Raw genomic sequence first — 26,613 nt, forward strand, 5'->3', positions numbered from 1 at the left:
AGGGGACACGGGTTTGGTCCCTGGTCCGGGAGGATCCCACAGTCCATGGAGCAGCTGAGCCGTGTGACACAGCTACTGAGCCTGCGCTCTAGAGTCCGCGAGCCACGGCTACTGAGCCTGCGCTCTAGAGTCCGCGAGCCACGGCTACTAAGCGCGCGTGCCGGAATTACTGAAGCCCGCGTGCCTAGAGCCCGTGCTCCGCAACAAGAGAAGCCACCGTAATGAGACGCCCGCGCACCGCAACAAAGAGTAGCCCCTGCTCGCTGCACTAGAGGGAGCCTGCGCACAGCGGCGGGGACCCAACACAGCCAAAGATTAAAAAAAATAAATACTTTTTTTTTTTTAAAGGAGCTATTATGAATGTGTTCTGTAGACTCAAGAAACGAGAGAAAAATAGGAATCCGCTGAGGAGAGAAAAGGAAAATATATTTTAAATAAGTAAAACTTGTAGAGATGAAAGAAGCTGCTTGAAGTGCAAACTACACAGAATGGGATTTATATCCCAAGACAGTGTAAAAGAAAAGATCAGTGGACTTGAAGACACTGCAATAGGCTCTCTAAAAGAATGAAGCATAGAAACAGGGAGAAAAACATGAACAGAGCCCTACAGACCCATTGAGGGAACCAACATTCATTAATGTGAGGCTGAGGGGGGGAAAAAAAGAGGGGGAAAGCAGAAAAATTAATTGAATGGCTAAAAAATTTCCAAATTTGATGAAAACTATGAACAGATAAACCCCAAATCTCTACATACCACCAGCAGAATGCCAAAACATGCAATGATCAAAATGCTAAAAAACAGTGATTAAAAAGAAAATCTTAAGAGGAACAAAGATAAAAATGATGGCATATTCTCTTTAGAATCTATGCAACCAGAAGACAATGGGAAAATATTTAAATAAACACTGTAAATCTAGAATTCTATATTCAGCAAAAATATCTTTAAAAAAATAAAGGCAAAATAAACTTAAAAAAAAAAAAAAGCCAAGGAATTCCCCTTGAGCAGACATGCACTAAACAACTGTTAAAGGAAGTTCTTCAGGCAGAAAATGGTGTATCAGCTGGAATCTGGATCCACATAAAAGACATTTTTTCTCTTTGGTCTCAAAATTGTTTCCAATTGGCTTAAATAGACTATTGTGGCCTAGCCTGAGAAATGTAATCCTTGTTTTTAATACTTTATTTGGATAAAATACTTTGCAGTTTTCACAATAAACAACTTAATAAGCTTCTAGAACACAACCCATTCTCAAGTTGCAGATATGTGTACCGTGGTTTCTCTATAGTTTCCACATAAAATAGTTTTACATTTACTGTAAAATTGAACTAATTTACAAAGCACCACTTTAAGTAATAATGAAGATGCTAACATTTGTTATTTGTGAAAATAAAAGTATTTCAAGTGTTTGAGAGCAATTCTAAAACGATCCAAGAGACAACTACTGGTCCTTGGAGATGACAGCTGGAGTGCCCATCACACTGGATTCTAAAGCTGGTACATGTGCCTTATCATCTGGCTTTTTAAAGGGCTTAGTGGAATGTCCATCATCTACAGGCTGACTCAGGTTTATGACCTGTTCTGTTTTTGAAATGATAAAAACATTTTTTTTATTCCTTCATTTATGTTTGTTCCCAAAATAACAGAATATTTAGTGGCAAATATTTTTAGCAGCTTTGAAAATGACTTTAATCATCATTGTTAAAAAAGATTCGTTAAAATTTTTCCAATATATTTTCCACTTCATTTTATTTAGTAGAAGCACCTCTGTACTTGGTGGTGGATTCTTTAAGTCTTGAGACATCTGCTCTATCCTCAGCACGTTTTATAATCCATACTTCCCAAATCTTCCTTATCTCTTAGGCGATACAGTTTCATGGTTAAGACAGCAGTACCTACAATCAGATGTGGACTGGATTTATGCCCTGGCTGCCTCCAAGCATTGTGACCTTGGACAATTACCTAATTTCCTGTAAGATGTCATCATTTTCCACAGCTGCCCTAAGGTGGAACGAGGTATGTGTATACAGCACTTATTAGCGCAGTGCCAAGCACATCAAACATAGCCACTCTCTGTCCCCTTTCCTCCCAACACTCCTATGAAGCAATGAATACATTATCAATTTTGAGGGAAGACACAAACACCCATGATTCAATTTGGGTTCTCTTAAAATCCCGTAACAGATTTAATTTAGGCAGGTGTTTATGTTAAGCTGAATTTTTCAACAGAGAGCTGCTCCTTTAAAAGGAAAGAAGGAAGGAAGGCAGGCAGATGTGGATCCTCTGACGTTCTCAGATATGTGCGAATGTTCTATTAATGCATACTGGGCAAAATTAAAAGGATTATGCAGTTCTTTAAAAACAAAACAAAACTGTGTAATTTCCCCAAATACAATTAACCTAGATATCTATTAGCATTTCAGCTTTGTTTACTATATTTGAAGGACAGACTGGTGAGATTTCAAACTCAGGGACTTAGCACCACCTGTCTATTTTCCTGTTCGGTAAAGCACTTGTCATATTAGTCAGACTAAAAACGGGGGAAAAAAACGAACAACAAAAAAAGAGTCCTTTAATTTCAATTTACATTAAATTCTGATGCTGATAAAAGCTTAAGGCACTTTAAGAATTTGCTCTACCTGGCTGATGCTAGAATACAGTACCATGCTCACACATAGAAGAATATGTCCAAAGTAAGTGGATTCACTATTTTTTTTTAAAGAAATTTTGTGCTACAATAATTTTAAATTTATTTAGTACCAAATTTTTGTATATTTGCCCTCTGGTTATTATTGGTATAAAAAAAACTCCATTTTAGGAAATCACAATGACTCAAGGTCAAAAACAAATTAAATGCACCTCACATTTTATTTCTGAATACCCCTTTCTTGGTTCACCATTACTCAAAAACTCCAACAGTTAAAGAGGTAGTTAAGTTTATTTCAAATAGTGATAGGAACCAACTACTATTCCCTGGATGATCAGACAACCCTGGATTAAAAACCCTTTTTAACCTTAATCCTGTTATCCTCAAAACATAAGATTTTATCATGCTACAATCCAAACCAACCCCAGGTACATTCAAAATGCTTGTCACAAATTCTACTAGCAGTATTCTTTGAAGTTTCAGTTGCTGTAACCAAACTAAATGAACCCATGATGATTTATGCACAAGGAAAATGGGCAGTGACTAAATTCTTTACAATCGATATTTCTAGAATCCTTTTAAAAAAATATTTAGGGAAGGAACGTTGGTAATGGGCAGGGGATATAAGGGAAACCTCTATACCTTCCTCTAAATTTTGCTGTGAACCTAAAACTGTTCTTTAAAAAGTCTTAAAAAGCTAATTAGAGCATATTTATTCTTTTCTTGACATCTCGTCCCATGAGACACAACCAAGAGTTTCCATTTCCTGCAATGACTTTTTTAATTTTTTTTTTTGCGGTACGCGGGCCGCTCACTGCCGTGGCCTCCCCCGTTGCGGAGCACAGGCTCCGGACGCGCAGGCTCAGCGGCCATGGCTCACGGGCCCAGCCGCTCCGCGGCATGTGGGATCCTCCCAGACCGGGGCATGAACCCATGTCCCCTGCACCGGCAGGCAGACTCTCAAGCACTGCGCCCCCAGGGAAGCCCCCCTGCAATGACTTTTAAAATCACTTACACATTCAACATTCCAAGAGCAGAAGATCTGTTTTTAGAAAGGATAGGGGAATAAAGCCTGAATATTGGTTTAAATAGCTCTGCACATTGACATTACTACCTAGATCCCCCAATTCTTTTGCAGCCTAGACAGGGACCATAAAAAGATTTAGAAAATTATAACTCAAATTGGTAATAATGAAATTGATGTAAAGTGCAACTATTAGGAGTATCTGGAACATAACAGTGCTGAAACTTGATTAACCAGGCTCATTTTATTCTCAGTGTGATTCTAAGAGTGACAATTTCCATAATAAATCACAAAGGTACAGTGGTCTTAACAATGTCTTGTCTGGAATAGAGTTAATAAAGCTCATCTAGGATGCCATCATCAAAATAACTAAATTATTCAAGACCTGGAAAACTTCACAACCACCCTACACAGAGCACCGGGAGGTACCATTACAACAGCATGTCCGTGGTGACAGCCCGAACACTCACCTTGACAGCGGAGCCCCCATACAGCCTCCGCGCCAGCAACCTTCCTGCCTGGATTGCCACTGGGGTGAGCTCCAGCTTCCCCTCTAACACATCGCCAATGGCATAGATGTAAGGCACACTGGTCTGCTCTTCATCCGTGACAGGTATTTTTCCGGTCCTGCAAATTCATTCAGTTAAAATCATCATCAATTACCACTATTAAGTAAGTAGATCAAAATCCCATTTCTCCCAAAGAAGCCCAAAACTGTGGCTCTGAGGGCAATGTTCTCATGTATTACCAAAACAACAACAAAACTCAGAGGAACCAAAAGCTTAGAGATTCTAGCTCTTCTGAAAATCAAAGGAATAAGAAAACTGTAAGAAACCCTAGAATGGGAAAAGTAGAACACAGTGGTTAAGAATGAATGAGGATTCTAAAGTGTGATAACCAGGTCTGTTAGTTATTACCTCTGTGATCTTGGGAGGGCTATTTAACATCTCTAAGCCTCATTTTCCCACCTATCAATGGGAATAATGATAATGGGAATAATCGTGAGAAGAAAAAGAATACCATCATCTACCTTAAGGGGTTGTGAGGACTGAATGAGAATGTGTATAAAACATTAAGCACAATAGTCCATGGACCCCAGTAAGTACATAATAAGTGTTAGCTGTTAACATTATACAAAATCTAAACCTTGGCCCCAGTTGGAAACAAGTGAGTAGGTTATTAAAATGGTGGAACACTTGGTCTGCTCAATCTTATCAGACCTCCTCAACTCCCTTGTCTCTCCAACCCAAAGGGGAAAGAAAATAATAAAGCAAAAATGCTCACACTAAGATTAAGAAATCTCTTCTGTATAAATGTTATTCCTGGAAGCGGGTAGAGGGGGCACCCTGTATTTTCAATTTCCAAGGCAGCTAGCCTCTCAGAGCACTTGTTTTTACTTGGATATAAGAAGGGTGATACTGGGAAATACCCCATGCTACTCCTGTAAGCAGACAACAGAGTCTCAATTACCCAGTGCAGTGGTATAGTCCAAAGGGATTTTAACTTATAAAACATCAAAGTTTTCAGACTCGTAGCTGTCACTAGAAATGTAGCGATCACTCTAGTGATCCTAAAACTTGGTAGCTTTGAACATGGTTCAGATCTGCATATTCAATGAAGCTTTCAAAGCATATACCTGCAATTCACTGGGAAGTTGGATCTTTTTCTGTACACATATACATTAAAGAAACAAAATGCAAGCCAGTGTATCTCTCATTTAGATTTTGAAAAGGAAAAAAAAAAAAAAAAAAAAAAGACAAACAGGAAATATCATGATTGCCACTGAAAGAGGAGTCTTCTAAGCTTAAAAAGGGAACGCTCCAACTATGGTAAAAACTAACTTTAAGATCTAAAACTCCAGTATTAATCGATCTTATAAATAACTGAAATAGTACTTAATAAAACATAATAAAGATTTTTTCTTACCGTTCATTTAACTTTACGCCCACGTTTTCTAAGCCAATTTCCCTTGTGCAAGCATCTCTTCCTATTGCCAGCAATACCTGAAAAATTATTAATATATAGTGACTGTTAATAGAAAGGCTTTGCATGAATTATTTAATCATATTTTTTCTGTTTATTAAGGCGATGTGATTCATTTTCCAGACCTGGAAAGACATATTCTATTAAGATAATAATGCAAGAGTTTAAACAAATCAAAACCATTTAAATTAAATCTTCTAAACATGATATAGTAAAAAGCCTTACCCATTTCTTGTTAAGAAAAAGGGAGTTAACAATTCCTTAATAAATCTAGCCAAGTATAGCAACAAAGACAGCATAGTCTATGACTGAAATAAGTTATTTTTTTAAAGTGGTGGGCTGGGAAAATGAAAGAACATGGAGCAGAGAAATTCTAGCTCATTTTTAAATGTTAATACCTTTTAATAGCCATCTGATAAACAATATTTAAGTTATAGTGGAGAATATTTGAATCCATCCCTGTACCAAAACAAATTATAATATCATAAGTAATAAAGGTGTCTTAGAATAGGAACAGAACCAAGGGTTTTAGAACTAGCAACCCAGCAAACATCCAGTGAGCACACTATTTGTTTTCTAATGAAGTAGGACCGAGGTCCATTCCTTACCGTATTATACTCTCCTTCGACGGTTACGTCACTATCAGTGGACTTAGCTACCACCCTGAGTCGGCCTGGTGTCCCTGCTTCAATTTGTTCAACCTACAAAAGTGATGAAGTTTTATTCCACGATAAAGACATGTATCAATATCAAGATGGCTAATTATGTCCTCTCCTTCTATCTGGTTAACCCAACTTAAAACATGAAATTTGGCTTGGAAGGTCTTTTATGTCCCATCTCCCTCGCATTAACATCTTTAGGATGACATGTGGTTCTTTTATGTATTTCCTTCTTTCTCACTGCTTAATGTTTGCTAGAGGGGCTTTCCTTCAAATAGTTCTCAAACGGAATAAAATTCAGAGAGAAAGCAGGAAAGGAGAAAGCCAGAGAAAGTATACTACAATCTCTAAAATTAAACCAATGACTTACTGCTTCTGCCAGGCTCCTATCTTATGACTTACCCAGAACCATTCATCCCATGCTGCTCACATTCTTAGATTCCCTTTTGACTACATATGTTCAGCTTTGTCAACAAAGAATAGACATGGAAACAGATCAATCACGATACAGATAAGATCTAGAAAGCCCTAAAAATCACAGTGGGTGAGGAGGTATGTCTGCTTGTCATAACTAGGGGTTGTCTTCAGGTGAGGATGTAGGAGTGATGAGCAAGCCCTGGTACTTGTGCTCTGGCAAATGAGTCTGAACATATGAACCTACTATACATAGATGTCAACAGCCAAATCATGGGTTTCTGTATAATACTTACTGAAGAGACCCATAAAATCAACTGCAATTTCTACCCTACCTTTAAAATACAATACACTCTGTGTGGGAAAACTATGAAGCGTCATTTTATTTTCAACATCAACAAATAGTAAAGATTCCCTTCTAAAATTCCATTCCTTTCTTATGTAGTTAAGCCCCTTTGAACATACTGGAAAAGTCTTTCCGTTTAAATTAAAATATTCTAGTTTTTGGAGAAGAGTTGAATTGGTCCATGGCTTAGATTTACTTAAAAATATTAAAGGCCTCATCCCTCCCTCAAATTCCTTTCTGCCTCATTCACTTCTGTGTTCCAGTCAGGCCTTTCCTGTAACTAGCACATTTTCTGCCTTTAGAACAATTTCATTCCCTATGGCCTTTTTGCACATGCTATATTCTTGCCTAAAATGCATTCTCTCTCCCTCCTCTTCACAGAAGGCTTCATCCACTGGGTCACTTTATAATACAGCCAGCGTTCACCACCTGCCTACGGGGATCAGGGACACCCTGGTAACCCCAGCAAGATATTATGTACACTGACACAAGCTTATTTCACTAGGGACAGTCCACCACATTCTCAAAGGGCCTACAATGCCCAAAATGTTAAGATATTATAAAGGAAGATGCCACTTTTCTATCAGTATAGCATATACATACAGCTGTCGTTTTCTAATCATCGTCGTAATGCTAACGCAATCTTCATGAGAACTCTAAGATAGGTGCTATCAATTATCATCATTTTACAGAAGAAACTGAGGCCCAGAGAAGTTAAGTAATTCTCTCAGAATTCTCCCAAGAAACTGGGAGAACAGCATTTGAACCCAAGTCATTCTGATCCCCATGCTCATCAAGAGATTATCAGCATCAAGAGATTCAAGGTCCCACAAAAAACCTAAGTTATTAACCCATTAAGCAATTTTTAAAATGACAGCTAAAATTCCTTAATTTTAACAAAACGGTCCCATCCTTACTTGCCCTAAAGGAAACTGTTACTTTGAGATATGCAGAGTGGTCGATTTTGCCACTCTTTTTTTTTTTTTTTCTTTTTTTCTTTTTTTGCGGTATGTGGGCCTCTCACTGTGGTGGCCTCTCCCGTTGCGGAGCACAGGCTCCGGACGCACAGGCCCAGCGGCCATGGCTCACGGGCCCAGTCGCTCCGCGGCATATGGGATCCTCCCAGACCGGGGCACGAACCCGTATCCCCTGCATCGGCAGGCGGACTCTTAACCACTTGCGCCACCAGGGAGGCCCCTTGCCACTCTTATGTATCAAAACATTTGTGGTAATGTTAACAAGTCTCAAATATAACTTGGCATATTACTCAGCATTTTCAAAAGAAGATTAAATGAGCAAAAAAGGCCAGCCCACATAACAAAATTAGATAATCATTTCCAGGGAGGCCAGAATAATATAGTGCATCTGTGGACTATACTGTATACAAAGTAGAAATGTCTTTTGAAAGAAAAAAAAAAATCAGTCATCTTAAACTCTTATTTAAATAACTGGTATGTAAAAGAAACAAGTATAATAGAGCAAAGATAATAAAATAATGGAATGCATAAAGGAAAGCATTAAGCAGAAGAGAACTAATAAAGGTGGTAAAGTTGAGAAGGGAAGGAAATTATTAATCTGCAAACAAGAACAAAGCTATTTAGGTGGTAGGAAGGTACCAGTTTATACACCTAAATCACACAAGTTGAGGAATTACAGCATTCCCAATGGTTTATAATGCTGAAAGGGGCTTCTATCACTCACCCCCAACTCTCTTCTCTTGTCTTTTAACATGAGTATAGAATCAACAAACATATAGGCAACCCCACTTACTTTTATTGGTACAAACTGTCTTATAAACTTGATACCATGTTCTTCCATATGTTCACCGATTTTGTTGGCCATGTCCTGGTCAAATCCTCTTAGAAGAATGGACCGTACCATAACAGTGACATCTAAACCAATGCCAGCAAGAAATCCAGCACATTCCAAAGCAACGTAGGATGCTCCAACCACCAGGGTCTTACCCGGGCAATAGGGTAAAGAGAACAGATCATCACTGAAAAAAAAAATTTTTTTTTAAAAGGAAGAAAAGAAAGAAGAGAAAAATGTTCATATGTGAATAATGACCATATCAAAGTAGACCTTTTTACTTTCCTAAGAACAAGACACTTTTAAGATTAAAAACATTCAATTAGCTGCACACATAATATTTGAGAAGTTTTTATAATGTCTTCGACACTCTCCTTTCTTGCCACTCAGCTGCTCTGGGAGCAGCTAGAGCTACCGTGGCTGAGCACAGTAAACCATACAACTCTGACATTAGCCCAACTCCCAGTCAAACAAATTTATTCTGTACTATCCAGAATAATTCTCCACTTACATGTTTACAACCATACATTTGCAAACCCAAACTCCCACCCTCCTCCCACCACTCAGCTCTCCCTGAGGTGCAAACCGGGTGTTACTTCCCCTCACCTACAACACCAATTATCAAGCAGGGGAGAGAGGGACTTCCCTGCTGGTCCAGCGGTTAAGACTCCACGCATTGGGACCGGGTTCGATCCCTGGTCAGGGAACTAGATCCTGCATGCCGCACCTAAAAGATCCCATGTGCAGCAACTAAGACCCAGCACAGCCAAATAAATAAATAAGTATTAAAAAAAAAAAAAAGAAGAAGAAGAAGGAGCTTCCCTGGTGGCGCAGTGGTTGAGAGTCCGCCTGCCGATGCAGGGGACATGGGTTTGTGCCCCGGTCTGGGAAGATCCCACATGCCGCGGAGCGGCTGGGCCCGTGAGCCATGGCCGCTGAGCCTGCACATCGGGAGCCTGTGCTCCACAACGGGAGAGGCCACAACAGTGAGAGGCCTGCGTACCACAAAAAAAAAAAAAAAAAAAGAGTGGGGAGAGGGGTGGGGAAAAACTTTCAACATATGGGTTTTATAATATGAAAACCAACTATAAAAAGTAAAACCTGACAGAATCTTCTAGCTGAGTGAGGAAGATACAAGACATAAGAGATCATAAAAGCATTGTTGGGAGATGAGTTTTTTAAAGTATGAGAAGGGAGCCCATCCAAGACAGCAATGACAAGAGTTGGCATCTGAGCTGCCCCCGATGAGGCTCAAAGGATAAACTCCTATTATAAAAAAAAGAAAAAGAAAAAGAAAAAAAAAAGGCTGAAAACAAGTAATTTATAACACACCATCAGAAAACCAGAAACTCCTGGGCAAAAAGCATCCAAGAAGACATACTTATCAACAATGTCTTAATGCTTCATAATTCAAAACTCCTGAACAATAATGCCACCAGTATTATATCACTTGATGGACAAAAATAAACCACACAGCAAAACCTTCTTGCTTGACTCACTGATTTCAGAAGGTCCCTCTACACTGACAATGCAACCATACAAATGGCAAAGAGTAAGGAAAAACTAGGATTTGAGAACTCTAAATGGCCTGCTATCCCCTAATTTTTTTAGTATCTACAGAAAGGTAATATGTGATTCTAGTTTTGAAAAAACAAAAACAAACGTATCTATCAATTATTTTATAAAATGTGAAATCCATCTGGTTTTATATAGTATACACGTGTAATATATACTCACACAAATATAAATTTCAAATATAAATATTGTAAGCATGTATCTTTATGTTAGCAGCAATATTAACTCTTGGTGATAAGATGACCAATGTGTTTGTTTTTTTTTTTTTTTTTTTTGCGGTACGTGGGCCTCTCACTGCTGTGGCCTCTCCCGTTGCGGAGCACAGACTCCGGATGCGCAGGCCCAGCGGCCATGGCTCACGGGCCCAGCCGCTCCGTGGCATGTGGGATCTTCCCGGACCGGGGAACGAACCCATGTCCCCTGCATCGGCAGGCGGACTCTCAACCACTCCACCACCAGGGAAGCCCGACCAATGTTTATAGTTCTGAATTTTTTTAATGTTCTCTGGTTTAAAATAGTTTTTCCTTTCTCTTTTTCCTAATTCCCTGTCCCTCTGGACAAAAATGTGGTGGAAAAACTAAGTTTCAGGAAAAGGATTAAATGTATTTGAAGAAAAAAGAAAAAGCATAAATCCCCTTTTCTCCCTGCAATTTGTCCTTACCTGCTGATGCAGTATTCTTTGTCACCAGGGATACCCAAATAACGTGGCCTTTCACCAGTGGCAATGAGAAATCTCTCTGCAGAATAAATCTTCTCTTTGCCTTTGTTGTTTGTTGCCTACGAAGGAACCAATATATTAATTTTTAATAAATTATTATCCTTTAGAATTGTAAACATAATTAAAAAGGCTGTTTTACCACACTGCCCTATTTGATCCTCATAAAAACTTGCTAATGCAGTAAGAAAGAGATACTAAGACTCTGAGTAGTTAAGGGATCGCTCAAAGTCCCAATGCCAGGAGGCGACAGAGCCAAGACTCAACTCCAGCTCGTGTGGCCCCAAATCCAGATTACCCTTTCCTACACCACAAGACAAAGTCCCTAAGAAGTGACTGCAACATCACCAAACTGGACGGTCTGGGTCACAGTGGCTGTCACTTTTATTAGGAAAATCACCTTCTCTTTTCCTCCCCCAACAAAAGCTTAAAAACACACCAAAAACAGCTGCTTATGCTGTCACATGGTTACCTTAATCCTATGAGGCCCAACAAACTGCCCGTACGCGTTCTCATAGACGACCTTTTTCTCCCGCAGAGCCACACGGTAGCCCCAGTTCAGAGAGCCAATGTGGCTCTGGACGGCTTCTGTCATCCTCTCCCAGTCATGTTTCACTGCACGAGAAGGTACGACAAAATGCTTAGCTTTTCCGCTGCCACCTGGTAAATGTCATTTCCCAGGTAACGGGCAAGTCCTTCATTTCAAGCACATAAACAACCTTCTCAACTTCAAATATGTTTCCCTTTTAGAAAACTACCATACAGTTAAATAGTGCAGAATCCCTGGCAGTTCTTAAGACTAAAATAACCATACCCAAAGTTTCTTCTTCTTTATCTAGAAACGAATGGGAATTGTACCTTGGACTGTGAACACTGACTGCTGGGGTAACAAGGTACTTAGGTTCTTGAGAACCTAAGATTCCTAAGATTCTGAATGTGTAACAATCTCTAAGAGATTCTGATGTAGCCAGGTTTGGAGTTACCAAACTGGTTAACAGTGTCTAGACCAGGGGGCTGGCAAACTAAGGCGCCACCAGCCAAATTCAGCCAATCACCTTTTCTGTAAATAAAATCCAGCCACGATCATTTATTTCCGTATTGTCTAGGGCCGCCTTCATGCTGCGGCTGCAGAGGTGAGCAGTTGTGACATAGGCCAGATGGCCCACAAAGCCTAAAGTATTTACTATCTGGCCCTTTACAGAAAAAGTTTGCTGATCCCTGGTCTAGACAGAGAAGTTTAAGAGCCTGCCTCACTGCCTCCCAAACTTCCCATCTCACCAAAGAAAGGAAGAGTCTTAAAATTCTACCATAAAATGAATCCTTTGAGCCAAGGCACTAATATAATATTAAATTTCAATGGATAAAAATCAATCCTGTCATTCATTCATTACTAACTTCAACAATGACGATGAAAAAAAAAATAAGATACAGGTAAAATATACTCTGGTGGTAGAAGAAGGCAGGTTCTGGGGAAGCTGTGGTTTGGAAGGAAGGAGAAGAGAATCAACATGCATTGAAAGCCTCTGTCACAGAAATGAGCGTCTGAGTCTTAGAGCCAGGGCTAAATAAGTAGCTTGGTCAGGCAGGAAGTGATGCAATCAATTCTATGAGTACCAGTGGCCAGCCTCTGAAGTAGGAATGACAGCACAGAAATTGGCCTGTGGCCTCCCAGAGCACAGATGATAAAGATTCAATTAATAGAACCATAAACTGTCAGAACTGGTGCAAACCTTCAGAGAGCAGTTCAGTTGGGGAGGAAAAAAAAGGGACCTTGGAGGCCACTGTGGTCACGAGGCCAGGAGGATTACGTGCTGGGGCATGAGGGATTCTGCAGGGAGCCTCAACCAGCCTGTCCATCCGGCGTCCGTCCACCACCACTATAAAAAGAGGAGGCGAGGCAGGACTCACTGTTTCCCCACCAGGAATGGAAAACAATAGTGTAACTCGCTCCCACTTGCCGATCAACTAGCTGCAACAATTACCAACATTTTACCAATCTCATTACATATACGTCTTTTTACTAAAATATTTTAAGCAAATCCCAGACATCATTTTTGGTGGTGGCTTCGGCTGTCCCTGTGAATTAGGGATGCCCAAGGGCCAGTGATGCTAACTACCCTCTGCTATAGTTCCTTACAATTAGAAACTGTCCAGCACAATGTGCCAATAAAGCCCCGGAGAAACAACAATGAGATCAAAGGCAGGATTAATTTCTGAAACTTTACAGTGGTAGAAGTACTAAGTGGGTTCTACTCTGCTAATCCTACAGGAGATACCATACTCTAAAAGAAGACACAGTTGGGGGGCTTCCCTGGTGGCGCAGTGGTTGAGAGTCCGCCTGCCGATACAGGGGACACGGGTTCATGCCCTGGTCCGGGAGGATCCCACATGCCGCGGAGCGGCTGGTCCCATGAGCCATGGCTGCTGAGCCTACGCGTCCGGAGCCTGTGCTCCGCAACGGGAGAGGCCACAACAGTGAGAGGCCCACGTATAGCAAAAAAAAAAAAAAAAAAAGAAGACACAGTTGGGCCTAAATAATAGTACCAATAAATTATTTCAATGACAGACATTCAAATTCAATGATCAGACCTAAATCAACCTTAATTCTGTTGTTAAAGCCTTCCTTTGTAACTGTCAGGCCCCATCTGATTTCCAAACTCCTTAAACCCCCTTTCTCTACCAAAGTTCCTTCATCCTCTGGTACAGTAGGCAGGCACCAATCTCTAGTGTGGTTATGCTCAGGCAGAAGAAATTTAAGAACTGCAGCCTACTGGTGGTTAAGAATCCGCCTGCCAGGGACTTCCCTGGTGGCACAGTGGCTGGGAGTCCGCCTGCCAGTGCAGGGGATACGGGTTCGAGCCCTGGTCCAGGAAGATCTCACATGCCACGGAGGAACAAAGCCTGTGCGCCACAACTACTGAACCCGTGGCTCTAGAGCCGGAGAGCCACAGCTACTGAAGCCCACGCACCTAGAGCCCGTGCTCCACAAGGAAGAGAAGCCACCGCAATGAGAAGCCTGCACACCACAACGAAGAGCAGCCCCCACTCGCCGCAACTAGAGAAAGCCCGCACGCAGCAACAAAGACCCAATGCGGCCAAAAATAAATTAATAAATAAATTAATTAATTAAAAAAAATAAAAGCTGCAGCCCACCAGTTTAGGATTTAGCACCAAGGTACTCTACCTGCTCCTATGGTCCTGGGTCTTGCATTCCATTCTGAGAACTGAGTTTCTGTCTTATAAAATCCAAATTCCTACTTTACATCCTGCTGGTGGTAACTGGATCCTTGTTGGACTGATTACATGCCCAGAACCCCAGTTCTCTAGGGCTGCCCTGCCTTCCAGTAATGCCCCAAGTCCACTGCCTTCCTGCATTCCCAAATACCACCTGGACGCTCCCCAACCCCACTCAGCCCATCCGCTGGCATGGCCCCTCATTTCCCCTAGGCCTGCTGACTCCGCGGCTTGGTCTACCAGCTGTAATCCAATGCCGAGCCTCTGCGATGCGGATTCTAGCTGGTGAGGCAGGACCTGTGTCTCACCTGGGTGTGCCCTCACGCCCACCTCAGCAACTGGGTCTTAAAGCCAGCTCTCGGATGCTCCTGACCCGCCCCCGTCCTCCTGCACAGCCCTGGGTTCGAGGATACTAATCAAACCAACAGAGCTCCTAGCATCCTGACGTCTGCGCCGCAGCTGCTCACGTGCCCCTCAAAGTCCCTGAAGGGGCACAAATCCCTTCCACTATATACACGGGAAATGAAGGATGGGTGACCTGCCCAGGGCCACACATAAACTCACGGCAGCACAGACACACTGTACGTGAACCCTCAGGGGTGTGGTAGGAGAATACGTACATCCAGAAATTCTGCAAGCCCCCAACTGCAAAGCAATGACCTTGCTTTCTCTGTAATGACAATGGGATCCTAAAACTTCACAAACGCTTAATTTTTTTAAAGGCACACTTAATTCCTGAGCACAAGAGAACTCAAACAGATAAATCTGAAAAAATATGAAGCCAATAAATCTTTCAGAAAGTTCCGATTCATCCAGTTTACATGACTGAGCTCACTTAATTCTTTTCTCGGCACAGTCTCAGCTTGGAGCTTTTAGGAAAAGAGCAGATCACAGGCTGAGAACTGGATATGTCACCCCCCCACCACAACCCCATCACCAGGCAGATTCAGCTGTGCTGCCTGGTCCAGGTCCAAAGGGCCCTTCCTCCTTCACCACGCTCAGAGCTATTTGCAGTGTCAGAGAGGACAGTCTTCCAAGAAAACGGGAGTGCTGTTCTTTGGTCCAGGACATGAGACTAGATGTGTTTCTTTCTCAAAACTGCAAAATAAGCCTTCATGCTTCATCTCTTGGGAACACGGACCAGCAGCCTCTAGGGGTTTCTCATTTGAAAAATACACCTCCAAGTTTCTTTCTTCCTCGAAGATCTAATGACAAAGCAATGTTTGTCTAAATCCACCGTATTCTTCACCACAAGCATTTTAGCACAAAAGGAGGGAGGCAACGACTGCTCCCCCGGTGGGGGGCTTCCTCTTCCCCGGTATTGGTCCGGGCAGGCACAGCAGGCCACTCCCGTGACGCCCACCTGTGGTTCCCACAGCCAGGCCACAGCTTGCTCCTAAGGCTTAATGAGAAAAGCTGAAGATGACAATAAGCAAACCACCAGGCTTCCATTTCGGAAGAGTGAAGGGATTTAAACGGCAGGCACAGCTCTTCAAACAGCTCTCGTCAAAGACTCTGGGATTGCTGCTGCTGACAAAGGCATACAAGGGGTGGGAGGTATACAAAGTTATATATTTCTACTTTAAAATCTGGAAAAGGGGAAGAAACACCAAAGAGCTAAAACTGCTAAATTAGTTGAATAAATAACTTCTGTAGGGATAGAAAAATAAGTGAACCAACCACTTGATTTGGTTCAAATTTTAAAACCCCACGGAATTCAGGAGCTTCTGCTGGTTTTAATGTGCAGATCTGGACTGTGCTGGTAGTGGCTTCTTTATTGCCTCGTCTTTGTACACTTATTAGTTCCTTATCATGTAATTTAGAAATAAATTCAACATAAATAAGTAAAGGAGTTATTATTGTTACGTGACAGTTACCTATATATTCTTTTGCTGGAAAGAAGGTTTGTCAATTCATCAAGTTATATTTTACCACCCACCTGATTCTGAATTTATTAGAATTATACTTTGTTGACCCTGTTAATAAAATTCATTCGGCACACGCCTATACTTATCTCTTAAAGATTCTAAAGACCCATTATATGCACTTTCCCACATTTCTCACCAAACTAAGTATTCTGTTCCACCTACTTCATTTTTCATAAGAGTTGACAGTTTAAAGCTAACATCCACTACTTCTACATACCAATTTGAGTACTAGACCTTATATGAATGAATAACATTTTCATGACTCTGAGTTATAGCTCTCCAGAACTGTTACTGATCGAGATTTAAGGGCCAGTGGCATTCACTATGAAGAAGACACTATATGGAAATTATTACCGCACAATTCAAAATTTGCTTGGAACAACCTTACTTTTCCCAACAAATACTAGACTTTTTCAGATTAGCATTCTTGTTACATGTCCTTCTCTTTAAGAGGGAAATAAACTGTTCAAATATACAACTTCCTGTAAGACCCACAAATGTTTTCTACAACCCATTAAACCAAGAGCCAAGAAAAGTGCTTGGCGGAGTCTGCTCCAATCTACTGACGTTCTCAATATGGAAGAGTTACAAGAAGCAAGTCCACGAGGAAGGGACACAAACTAACGTTCACTGAGTGGCAGCTATTTTAATCACGCTGTTGAATTTAATCCTCACCACACAGGTAGTACATAGCAGAGTCAGCACTAGTGCCCAAGTCTGTCTATGCCAACAACCTGCACTTTAATGGGGCAAAGGAAGGACCTTAACCCTAGGTGCTCTGGGGAAAGAAGTCTCACTGAGAATACTGGTAGAAACGAGTACGTGTGGAATGACGGGGCTGGGAGGGATCACAGATCCTATGAGAGTGGTTAGAAAATAAAATGAGTGGTTCTTAGGTTTTCCTCCCAAAGACCCAGAGGAGTATGGCCTACAGACCACATATAGAACTTGCCCCTTTTGGGGGGACCATGGTGAGGAGAGGTAAACACAGAGCCACGTCAAAAGCTCGGAAAGTACCTGCCCCTACAACAGCTCCTAAAACTCTGGTCCTACAAAGGAGTTGCCACTGAAGCCACGAGGGCTTAAAGAACACCACTTGTGTACACTCCATCTGCTGTGAAGTCAGGAAGGCTTCAGTCTAAACCTTAGTGCTGCCAATTTCTCAGCTATGACGTGGGCGCACTACTCCACCCCCTAGAGCTTCAGTCTCCTCGTCTGCCAAATGGAACAACGGGATCTCCCTCCAGGGACAGCAGGCTTACATATGTACTGGAATAAGATGGAATGGAGAATAAAGAGGAAAATGAGATGATCTGACTTTAATCACGACTCCTGTCCTGCACGACCTCGATGAATCCATAAGGCTGGCAGGAGGCTGAGGTGGGTAGTGGGGAAAGATGGTAGCTTCCTTTCTGCTACAGCTATGGTCTTTATCTCCTCTCTCCATTTTCTTCCCGCTACTATCCCAACAATCACAAAACCTCTGTTCCAACTTGCCCTCAACACAACTGTGCAGCTCCCTAAGCTGGTCCACATTCCTCCTCCTACCCTTGTCCCAAACCACCCAGGGTGTTCAGCCCACAGCACATGTCCTCGTTTATGTTCCCCACATGCTCCCTGCTCTAGAGATGCCAGGGTATTTACTATTCTTCAAATATGTACCTCGTTCCTTCACTGTCTAAATGAACTGACCTTCCCCTCCTCTGCTGGCTATCAAGGACACAACATCTAAAAAATCATCTCCAGTCACCTCTTAAATCATTTACCGATCCCACCTCCGGGCTCCCAGGTACTTAGTTGGTACATCAATGATAACAAAACCTTGTACCTACAGATCTGTGTTATTTATCTCTGTATTTCCCCAACACAGACTCAAGTACAAAGAGTGAGCACTCGATAGTAATATTATATAACTTCACTAGTAGGATTTCTAAGTCTACTAAAAAATCTAATACATTAACTGAAGGGAGATTCTGTTGTTAACTGGGTAGTACATTGATAGTAGGCTCCCAGGAAGGGAAAAAGTGGATCAACGGGAGACTCAGTTGGGCATTCAGACACGGGAGTAAATACTTGGGAGGTGCGGGGGCGCAGAGGTGAAAAACAGAGGTGGACCATCAGCAGATGAAGTGTTAAATTCATGTTCCATAGGTCAAGAGTCTGCTCAACTGCCTTTTTGTTGGGCAAGGGGAAAGGACATGGAGCATGGCACCTTAGAACCAAATAACGAAACTCTCAGTACCAGCCTCGGGCCTCCAAAGGTCACAGACAGAAAGCAGCCTTCTAAGGGTCTGAGGAAAGAGATATGACCCCAGCGTAAGAAAACTTCAAGTAAAAGCATCAACAAAGGAAGCATGACTAGGTTTGAGTAAGAGCAAAAATTTTCAAAGCATGTGTGTATACCTTTTACATATGGGTATCTAATAACTGTTAATTAAAACTCAGAAAAAGCCACAAAACAATTTACCCTAGCTGCTGGCTAGAAGATTTTCCCTCGAATGTCCCCTCAGAACTAAAATCAGATAAGGGTTGGAGTCTCACTCTTCAAGGACATAGTGACCTACGTAATTAATTAGCCAGGAAGCTGTGCCAGACCTCATTTTATTCTTCTACAGATAATGTCATCTACACCCTTCTAAAGTCAACAGATCCCTCTTCAACTTTTCTAGGGTTTCTATGGTAGTCTAAATATTTTTAATCCAACAAAACCCCCTTCTCAACAAACAACTGCCCCAAATATCAGCTCATGGAACAGACTTTTCTGGTGAGAGAAAAATGTAATCCCTTCAAAGGAAAGCAAATGTAGTTTGCACTTCCTTAGGAAACTCTATATAATTATGAGAATTTATTTGAAAGAATTCTGGTTTCCTATTATAAAAAGGTACTCCAAGTGCAATATCTGTTCTTACCATACATAATAATAGCTACAGAGCTAACATGACGCAGGATAACCGCAGTGATTTTTATCCATTAAAAAAACAAACAACAGAAACGACTTCCGGGTTACTTGCTAGATGGATGGCACATTGTAAGATCCCAGCTCGAACCCCTCAGAAGCACAAACGGAAGAGCAGCTTCCCCCACATACCTACATCCTCGACGTTCCACCCATAGTTTCGAGAGTCTCTGAGGGCTTGTCCTAACAAAGCTGCTTGGTGCATCAGTTTTTTAGGTACGCAACCCACATTCACGCATGTTCCTCCGAGACCTGCAACAACATTGAGAAATCAGTTTATAGCCTGTATTACAATCCTCCAAAGAAAAAGGGCAATGATTATTACTAACATCACAGAGGAGGAGATTTCCCTTCTATCCCTCTTGAGTTCTTGTGGTTGGACTAATAATAAATTTGACATAACAGATCCCCAGGAGAAAAAGAAAGAAATTTTAATTTGTGCACATGAAGGTTTCACAGAAATGGGACCTAAGAAGTAGCCAAAGCAGGGAGTTTTTATACTTTTTAGACAAAGAAACAATACATTTGTGAGAAATTGACAGGACAAAGAAACTTAGGTTTTGGGTGCCCAATTATTTAAGAATCTAAACAGAGTTTAGGCTTGGGATGAATTAAAGAGGTGACAGGTTTGTGCACAATAGGCTCCTCAGCCCCAAATTCCCTATCTTTTGTGAAAAGGCTGCCTCTCTACCCCCAGATGCAGGAAGTGCACCTTTCACGTGACTTATTTCCTGCTTTCAGAGACAAAAAGGAGAGCCAGAGTGTCCCTCTTGCACTGGCCATTTCTTAAGTAACTTTAATTCAAAATAATCAATATGCCACTGTGCATATTTTGGGGTGGCCTGCCCCAAGCACCAGTGCTATTCTATTAAACATCATAATTTATTTGCTTAATGTAGCCAACACTGTTTATATGAGTTTATTCCTAAGTCTCGTGACATTTCTAAGTTCAGAGAGCCTTATAGACCAAACAGAGCAACATTACCCTAAAATGAAAATGAGCAGATTTCCACAACTTCCACATACTTCAAAGATTCAAAATTAATTGACTGCTGATAAAAATGCCAGAAACTGAAGCCTTACTTTGTGCACAACCTTACACTTGCCACCAGCCCTGTGAGTAGAACTGATAAAGGGGTTGTTGAGCTGGGCGTGGCTGGACTGCAGTGGGCCTGGGACCACAAAGAAAGTTTGGTGTATACGAGCATCTCTTTACGGAGGTGGTCTACAGCCTTCGCTGATTCTCACCAAAGGATTCATGACACCACCCCCCACCCGCCCCCCCAAAAAAGATTTAGTGCCCCTGAGTTTAAAGAACATGGTGATAACTTGTCTCTGTTAGGCAGGTGGGGAGGTAGCCAAAATGGCATCAGTAAGACTGCAAGATGGCAGTGGACTCCACAGCGAAGGAAATCGAAGCCCTCTCAGGAGAATGCTAGCCCAGTGTCATTACGGAGTGTGAGCTCCACAGGCCAGAGGGACTACACCCAGCACCAGAACAGTGCCCGACACAGAAGTGACACCTTCACAAATATTTGATGAATGAATTAGGAATTGTGACACAGTCTTATCCAGATTTCTTCTTGCCTCCTTCTAATTTGAAGCAGCTGAGTCATCTTGATAAAACTTACCTATTTCAACATTTAACTGCAGTCCATTTTAACTTAGCACAAGTGAAAGACTTCCATGTTTTAGGGGTTTTTTTTCCTTATTTAATTTTTAATTTTAAAATTGGACTTTAGGGGCCATTTAAACCAATGGCCAGGGAAAAACCTGCTCCTACAAAGTCACTTCTAAGGTATTTTAAAAGCCTACCCCATCTAGTTCCAAGAGGGGTTGGAGTGACAAAATCCAGGACCATCACCTTCTTGTTATATTGGGCTGCCTCCTGGAAAACAAAATTATTAAAATGAGTTGGAATGGTTAACATGGTGGACTGGAAATGGGCTGTTGAAAACCCGTGCTATTTTTACTAAGCTATAATGCCTAAAGCATAACCAATCATTAATACCTGAGAATTTCATATACCAAAACCATTAGTGCAACTCCAAGGTAAAAGTTAAGCAATACTTAGTCATAAGGGTAGCTTTAAAGAATATGCAGATTACAGTTGCAGAACTGTCCGAGTCAGCTGGAATCCCTAGAATCCTCTTATGTAATTCCAGCCAAATGATAATAAATTAAGCAATAATCTGAAAAATATGTGGCCATTTCTAAGCAAGTGGTAAACAGGCAGTAAAACAGATATACTGATAGTCTACAATCCTTGATTCAACCTGTATCCAGTAAGACAATATTTTTATAAGTACTTCGAAGTTTTATCTACTTCAGTTTCTAAACAGAATACTGGAAAAGTTTTTCTTCTGAAATTGTCAGATTTCCTAAAATGTTCATGTGAAGAACCAATGGAGAAGTTGATCATCTCTATAAGGTTTCCGAATCTATTTTAGGGGAGTGACAACAACCATCACAAGTTCATTTTTCAGAGTATCCTTTATCTTTCTCAGAGAATAAGCTTTGTGTACTTGCAACTAGACCTCCAAAGATTATTTGAAAGGACTGAGTCTATGTGTCCTTCAAAGCCACCACCACTAGAATAAAAAAAAAAAATCTGAGATTACTCCTGAATCATTTACAGCAAAGCAATGCTTGATGCCAGACATTGGCCTGCTCCCAATTTGGTCAGCTTCATCTGAATCGACCTTTACTGATTCATCACAAGCTACACCTTAGAGGAGGACAACTACCTCAGCTTTTAAAACAAGGTGATGGGGAACAATGACAGGCACAAGGGCCCCTCACACATGGAAAATGTATCTCAATTCAGGGCCAGGAGCCGTACTCCTAATCTCCTGTATTTACACATCCTGTACTCCATCACCTCCAGGCCACAGAGTTAGTGGATACACTCTTACCTCATTTCATACACAGGGGAGGCAAAAACTTTTAGTAACTAAGCTTAAGAAATCCAACTGTTCTCCATCTTTCTATTGGGGAGGAGGTTCTGTGATTAGGGAAATCATCAAAGTGAAAACAACTAATAATTATTGTATTTATAAAGAATAAAAATATATTTATTTCTTTTCAAGCCATTTGCATGCAAACCCCTTATTATCTTAAAAAAAAAAATCAACCAAACTTAAAATGAATGAAAATGTGTCCCAAAATACTGGCCCCAGTATTTTTATACAAAGAATATACAGCTGAACCTGGAAAAATGTCCTTAACGTTCCCTGCCCAAGTTAACGTATAAAACGTCACAAGAGTAGCTCAAACAAATTCCACAGGGAACCTGGAGAAGGTATTTCGGGATGTGACTATTCTACCCATATCCCAGAACACACAAGAAGCCTTGCCTTAGCGGCTGCCAGTCCTCCTGAGCCCCCTCCAACGATGATGAGGTCATAGTCATAGGACTCGGGGAGATCCTCAAAGTCATTCATTTTCAGTAGATTTTGAAGTCTGCCCTCCTGATAAGCCTAAAGAAGAAAAACAATGGAAGTAAAAATAACTTAACTTAGGGCCTCCCTGGTGGCGCAAGTGGTTGAGAGTCCGCCTGCCGATGCAGGGGATACGGGTTCGTGCCCCGGTCTGGGAGGATCCCATGTGCCGCGGAGCGGCTGGGCCCGTGAGCCATGGCCGCTGAGCCTGCGCGTCCGGAGCCTGCGCGTCCGGAGCCTGTGCTCCGCAACGGGGGAGGCCACAGCAGTGAGAGGCCCGCATACCGCAAAAAAAAAAAAAAAAAATAACTTAACTTAAAAGCAGCAACATCTGAAAAGTTTTGTGAAAAACCTTTCCTCAAAGAAAAGCAAAGGAAAAATATTGATTTATATCATAGCATGCAATGGAGATGTTCAACCTTCCTTCAAGTGGTCATCAGTAACCTGCTTTCTGTTAGGACTGTCCTAATGCATCTCCACATCACAGATAGCTACTCTGAAGTGTCCTCACAGTACACAAAACTAAGGCCTTGATGGTCCGACAAAATCAACTTAGACCTAAATTAAGTTTGATTAGCTCTTTTTTTCCTAAAATTTTTAAACTAGGCTTTAAATCAGGTTTTAAAAACATCTGTACTGTGTTTTTAATAGACCCAATACAATTTGGCAATCATTTTCACTTTCTAGTCAAGGGGAGAATAATGAGTAGGCTATGGTCATGGATTAAGATAGGGACCTGGTAAATAGCAACTGAAACGGGTTAGCCAAATATTTAAAACTTTTTCTACATTGTTCAGGTAAAGTGTAAAATCTAGAAATTCAGAACAAAATCACTAATTGACACTGACCTGAAAAAAAAGTTAAAAGTCCCTGCTTTCATAAGACATTTTAAATAAATGGGGAAAAAAGGTTAACTAAATAAACAAGTGACCCTTAAAGCTCATTTGTTTAAGCTGCTTATGTATGAAGCCTCCTATATTTAGTAGTTTCCATGTACTTGGCATTTGTAATAGAAACGTTAGACTTTTAATTTTAAAATATCCTTTGATTCCACTAGTTTTAAAACACAGTTACATTTCGTATTAGCATGGAACACTGTTTCGGTGAATATTTAAAATTATTTCTTATTTAAAAAATCTGCTAACATGAGAGAATGATTGGAAAAGTTGTTAACAAGCACACAAAAATGTTTTTCTTTTTTTTTAAGTCAAGTTTTAACCTTGGTAATCAAAAAGGCCCCCAAATTTACCAGCCCAGACTGCACATTTTTCTCCTGCCTACCATCAGATGTGGGGGACAAAAGGCAGAGCTTAGGATCAGTAGAACTGGATGCTTGGGATGTAGAAGGGGGTGCAGTATGGAAAGGTGGAGGAGGCACGGCACCGCGGCTGCCCCCGGGCAGCGCGGCAGGTACACACCATGGCTCAGGGATTAAAGGGAGAGCACCTGGAAACCAGCAACAGCAGGGGCAAGGCTGCATCACCCTGACCGTCTGTACAAAGGGTCTAACATGAGAGGCTGGTAAACAGAGCCAGTATTCATCAACTAGCATTACGGCCGAGGCTCCTCCTCCAATGCATGGCACCGTGGGGAGAAAAACAATTTGGTAATGACAGCCCTTCAGATCAAAGGAGCAATATAAGCCTCAGGTCACAAGCGTTCCTCTCTCTAGCTGATCTCAGAGGGGAAAGGCTGACTTGCTGTTTGAAAAGAATTAACAAGTAGATGCAGCTAGATGTTCTTCTGGAAAAATAACCATTTTTAATCTCAGCCTCATTTTATCTGCATGTACTTAACACAGATGGTGCCAAAACACAATCACTGGCTCCCTAAATAAAAACCACCCGTTCTTATAACCGCCTCCCCCAACACATCTACTGAAACAAAAGAAGGAAAATGCACATGCTGGAAAGCTACGCTCTCCCTCTACCAATGTTTATAAAAATCTGTTCTGTACTGAAATTTTGTATCAGACCTGGGTTCTTATGGTTCAAGTTTAAGTCAAATTATATCAACCGGGCACACAGATTTTACAAAGAAAGCAGAGTGAGCCTGAACATTTTTAGTTCTGTAAAGTAAAATCAGCAAGACAGGCAACTGAGGCATTCTGCTGACCCCAGAACTAAACATGATGTTTGAAAACTTTAATCCAACTTAAAACTGAAGTTGCTGTCATTCAACTGCAAGGAAGTGGTTGCCCACCTGAAATAAAAGTAAGATACACAATATAAGACAGCTCTCTCCTCCACAGTGTAAGGAAGGCGCACACAGATGGGGTAAGGAGACACAAGAGAAAAATGCCCCCCATTCTCCAATTACGACTGCTAGAAATATTGGTTACTACTGACCAGAGAAGCTGATAAAGAACAGGAGTTCTCAAACTTTTAGTCTCAGGATCCCTTTAGAATCTTAAATTATTTAGAGCTTTGGTTAATGTGGGGCTTAGTATATTGGAAACTAAAACTAAGAAAAAAATTTTAATATCTTAAATATTAAAATATTTTTAAGTTATTAAAATATCTTTAAATTTTAAATATCAAACATCATTGTTAAACATAAACAATTGATTAAAACATTTTTAATTAGTGAGAAGAGTGGCATTATTTTATATCTCTGTAATTCTCTGTGATGACTATCTTGATATCATGTCTTCGTGTTCAGTCTGTTGCACCACTCTGCCTGCCATGTAGCCTCTGGAAAACTCCATGGTAGACTTGCAAGAGAATGAGTGAAAAAGGCAAAGAGCATCTTAGTATTAAGATAATTCTGACCTCAAGGACTTCCTGAAGGGGCTGGGCGGAATGAAGACCACATTTTGAGAACCAAGGACAGCAGTGTAAACATACACCCCCCTCCCCACAGCAGCTGTTTGTGAGGTTTACAGATCGTATATTCTTCCATCTGCCTCTCAGTGCCTTTCCTCCACCCCACCCCTAGCAAAAACAGTGCTCCAGACTCCCCCAGAAAGGCACAACGCTGAAAGCAATTCAGATTTCTTTAAAACCTGAGTAAGTCATCTTTATTTTTCCCCCAAACATGACTCCTATCCTCTGGGCACAGGTTTTTGTTTTTTTAACTATTACACGTGAGCTCTGGTGTGGAAGTGACCTGGGTGAAAATACTTGCTCTATCACTCTCAAGGCTAGGTGACTTGGGCTCATCACCTAATCCTTGGGAGTCTGTTTTTTCCTTTTGTAAAATCAACATTCCCCCCACCCCCACCCCCGCCCCCAACTGCTGAGCCTGAGATAAAGCATATTGGCACCGTGGTTGGTAGGAAAAATCCCTTCAGTCACTAATTCTCCCTTTCCTACAAAAGGGAACCTGCCTGCCCAAGGGGCTAAGTCAAAAAGCTCTGGCATGTTTTACAGATGTTGTCCCCTGCACTTACCTGCATCGCCTCTCACCTGAGATGCCCTCTTCCCATCAAATTCTGATCCAGTATATCAACTGCACGATGTTTTATTATTTTTATTCAATGTACACAAACATGTCACCCTTTCTAAAGTATTCCTTTAGGCTCTTTTTTTTTTTTTTTTTTTTTTTTGCGGTATGCGGGCCTCTCACTGTTGTGGCCTCCCCCGTTGCGGAGCGCAGGCTCCGGACGCGCAGGCTCAGCGGCCATGGCCCACGGGCCCAGCCGCTCCGCGGCATATGGGATCCTCCCAGACCGGGGCACGAACCCGTATCCCCTGCATCGGCAGGCGGACTCTCAACCACTTGCGCCACCAGGGAGGCCCCCTTTAGGCTCTTTTACCAACATCCTAAGACACCAACGTAAGGCCCGTTTCTTCCATTGTTTCCCTAAGGTTCCCAAACAACATTCTCCTGTTTCTTGCAACTGTATTAACACAGGTTCTCAGAGCACTTAGTGAAGACTGTTCC

The 26,613-nt window shown here is 41.5% G+C and overlaps 1 protein-coding gene across 4 annotated transcripts in view; it reads right to left on the minus strand.

Annotated features, from left to right (window-relative positions):
* Nucleotides 1-26,613, minus strand: part of TXNRD1 (thioredoxin reductase 1) — a 63,958-nt gene that overhangs the window by 19,046 nt on the left and 18,299 nt on the right. For all 4 annotated transcript variants that reach the window (XM_060113574.1, XM_060113575.1, XM_060113577.1 and 1 more), the window contains 9 exons: nt 22,645-22,767; nt 21,104-21,176; nt 19,421-19,540; nt 11,643-11,785; nt 11,117-11,232; nt 8,842-9,067; nt 6,261-6,353; nt 5,596-5,672; nt 4,140-4,296 (listed from right to left, as the gene is read on the minus strand). In XM_060113574.1, coding sequence (XP_059969557.1) covers nt 4,140-4,296; nt 5,596-5,672; nt 6,261-6,353; nt 8,842-9,067; nt 11,117-11,232; nt 11,643-11,785; nt 19,421-19,540; nt 21,104-21,176; nt 22,645-22,731 — 1,092 coding nt within the window. In that variant the 5' untranslated portion in view covers nt 22,732-22,767. The remainder of the gene's footprint in view (nt 1-4,139; nt 4,297-5,595; nt 5,673-6,260; nt 6,354-8,841; nt 9,068-11,116; nt 11,233-11,642; nt 11,786-19,420; nt 19,541-21,103; nt 21,177-22,644; nt 22,768-26,613) is intronic.

The sequence above is a fragment of the Mesoplodon densirostris genome, chromosome 11, assembly GCF_025265405.1.
Source record: "Mesoplodon densirostris isolate mMesDen1 chromosome 11, mMesDen1 primary haplotype, whole genome shotgun sequence".
NCBI classification, from domain to species: Eukaryota; Metazoa; Chordata; class Mammalia; order Artiodactyla; family Ziphiidae; genus Mesoplodon; species Mesoplodon densirostris.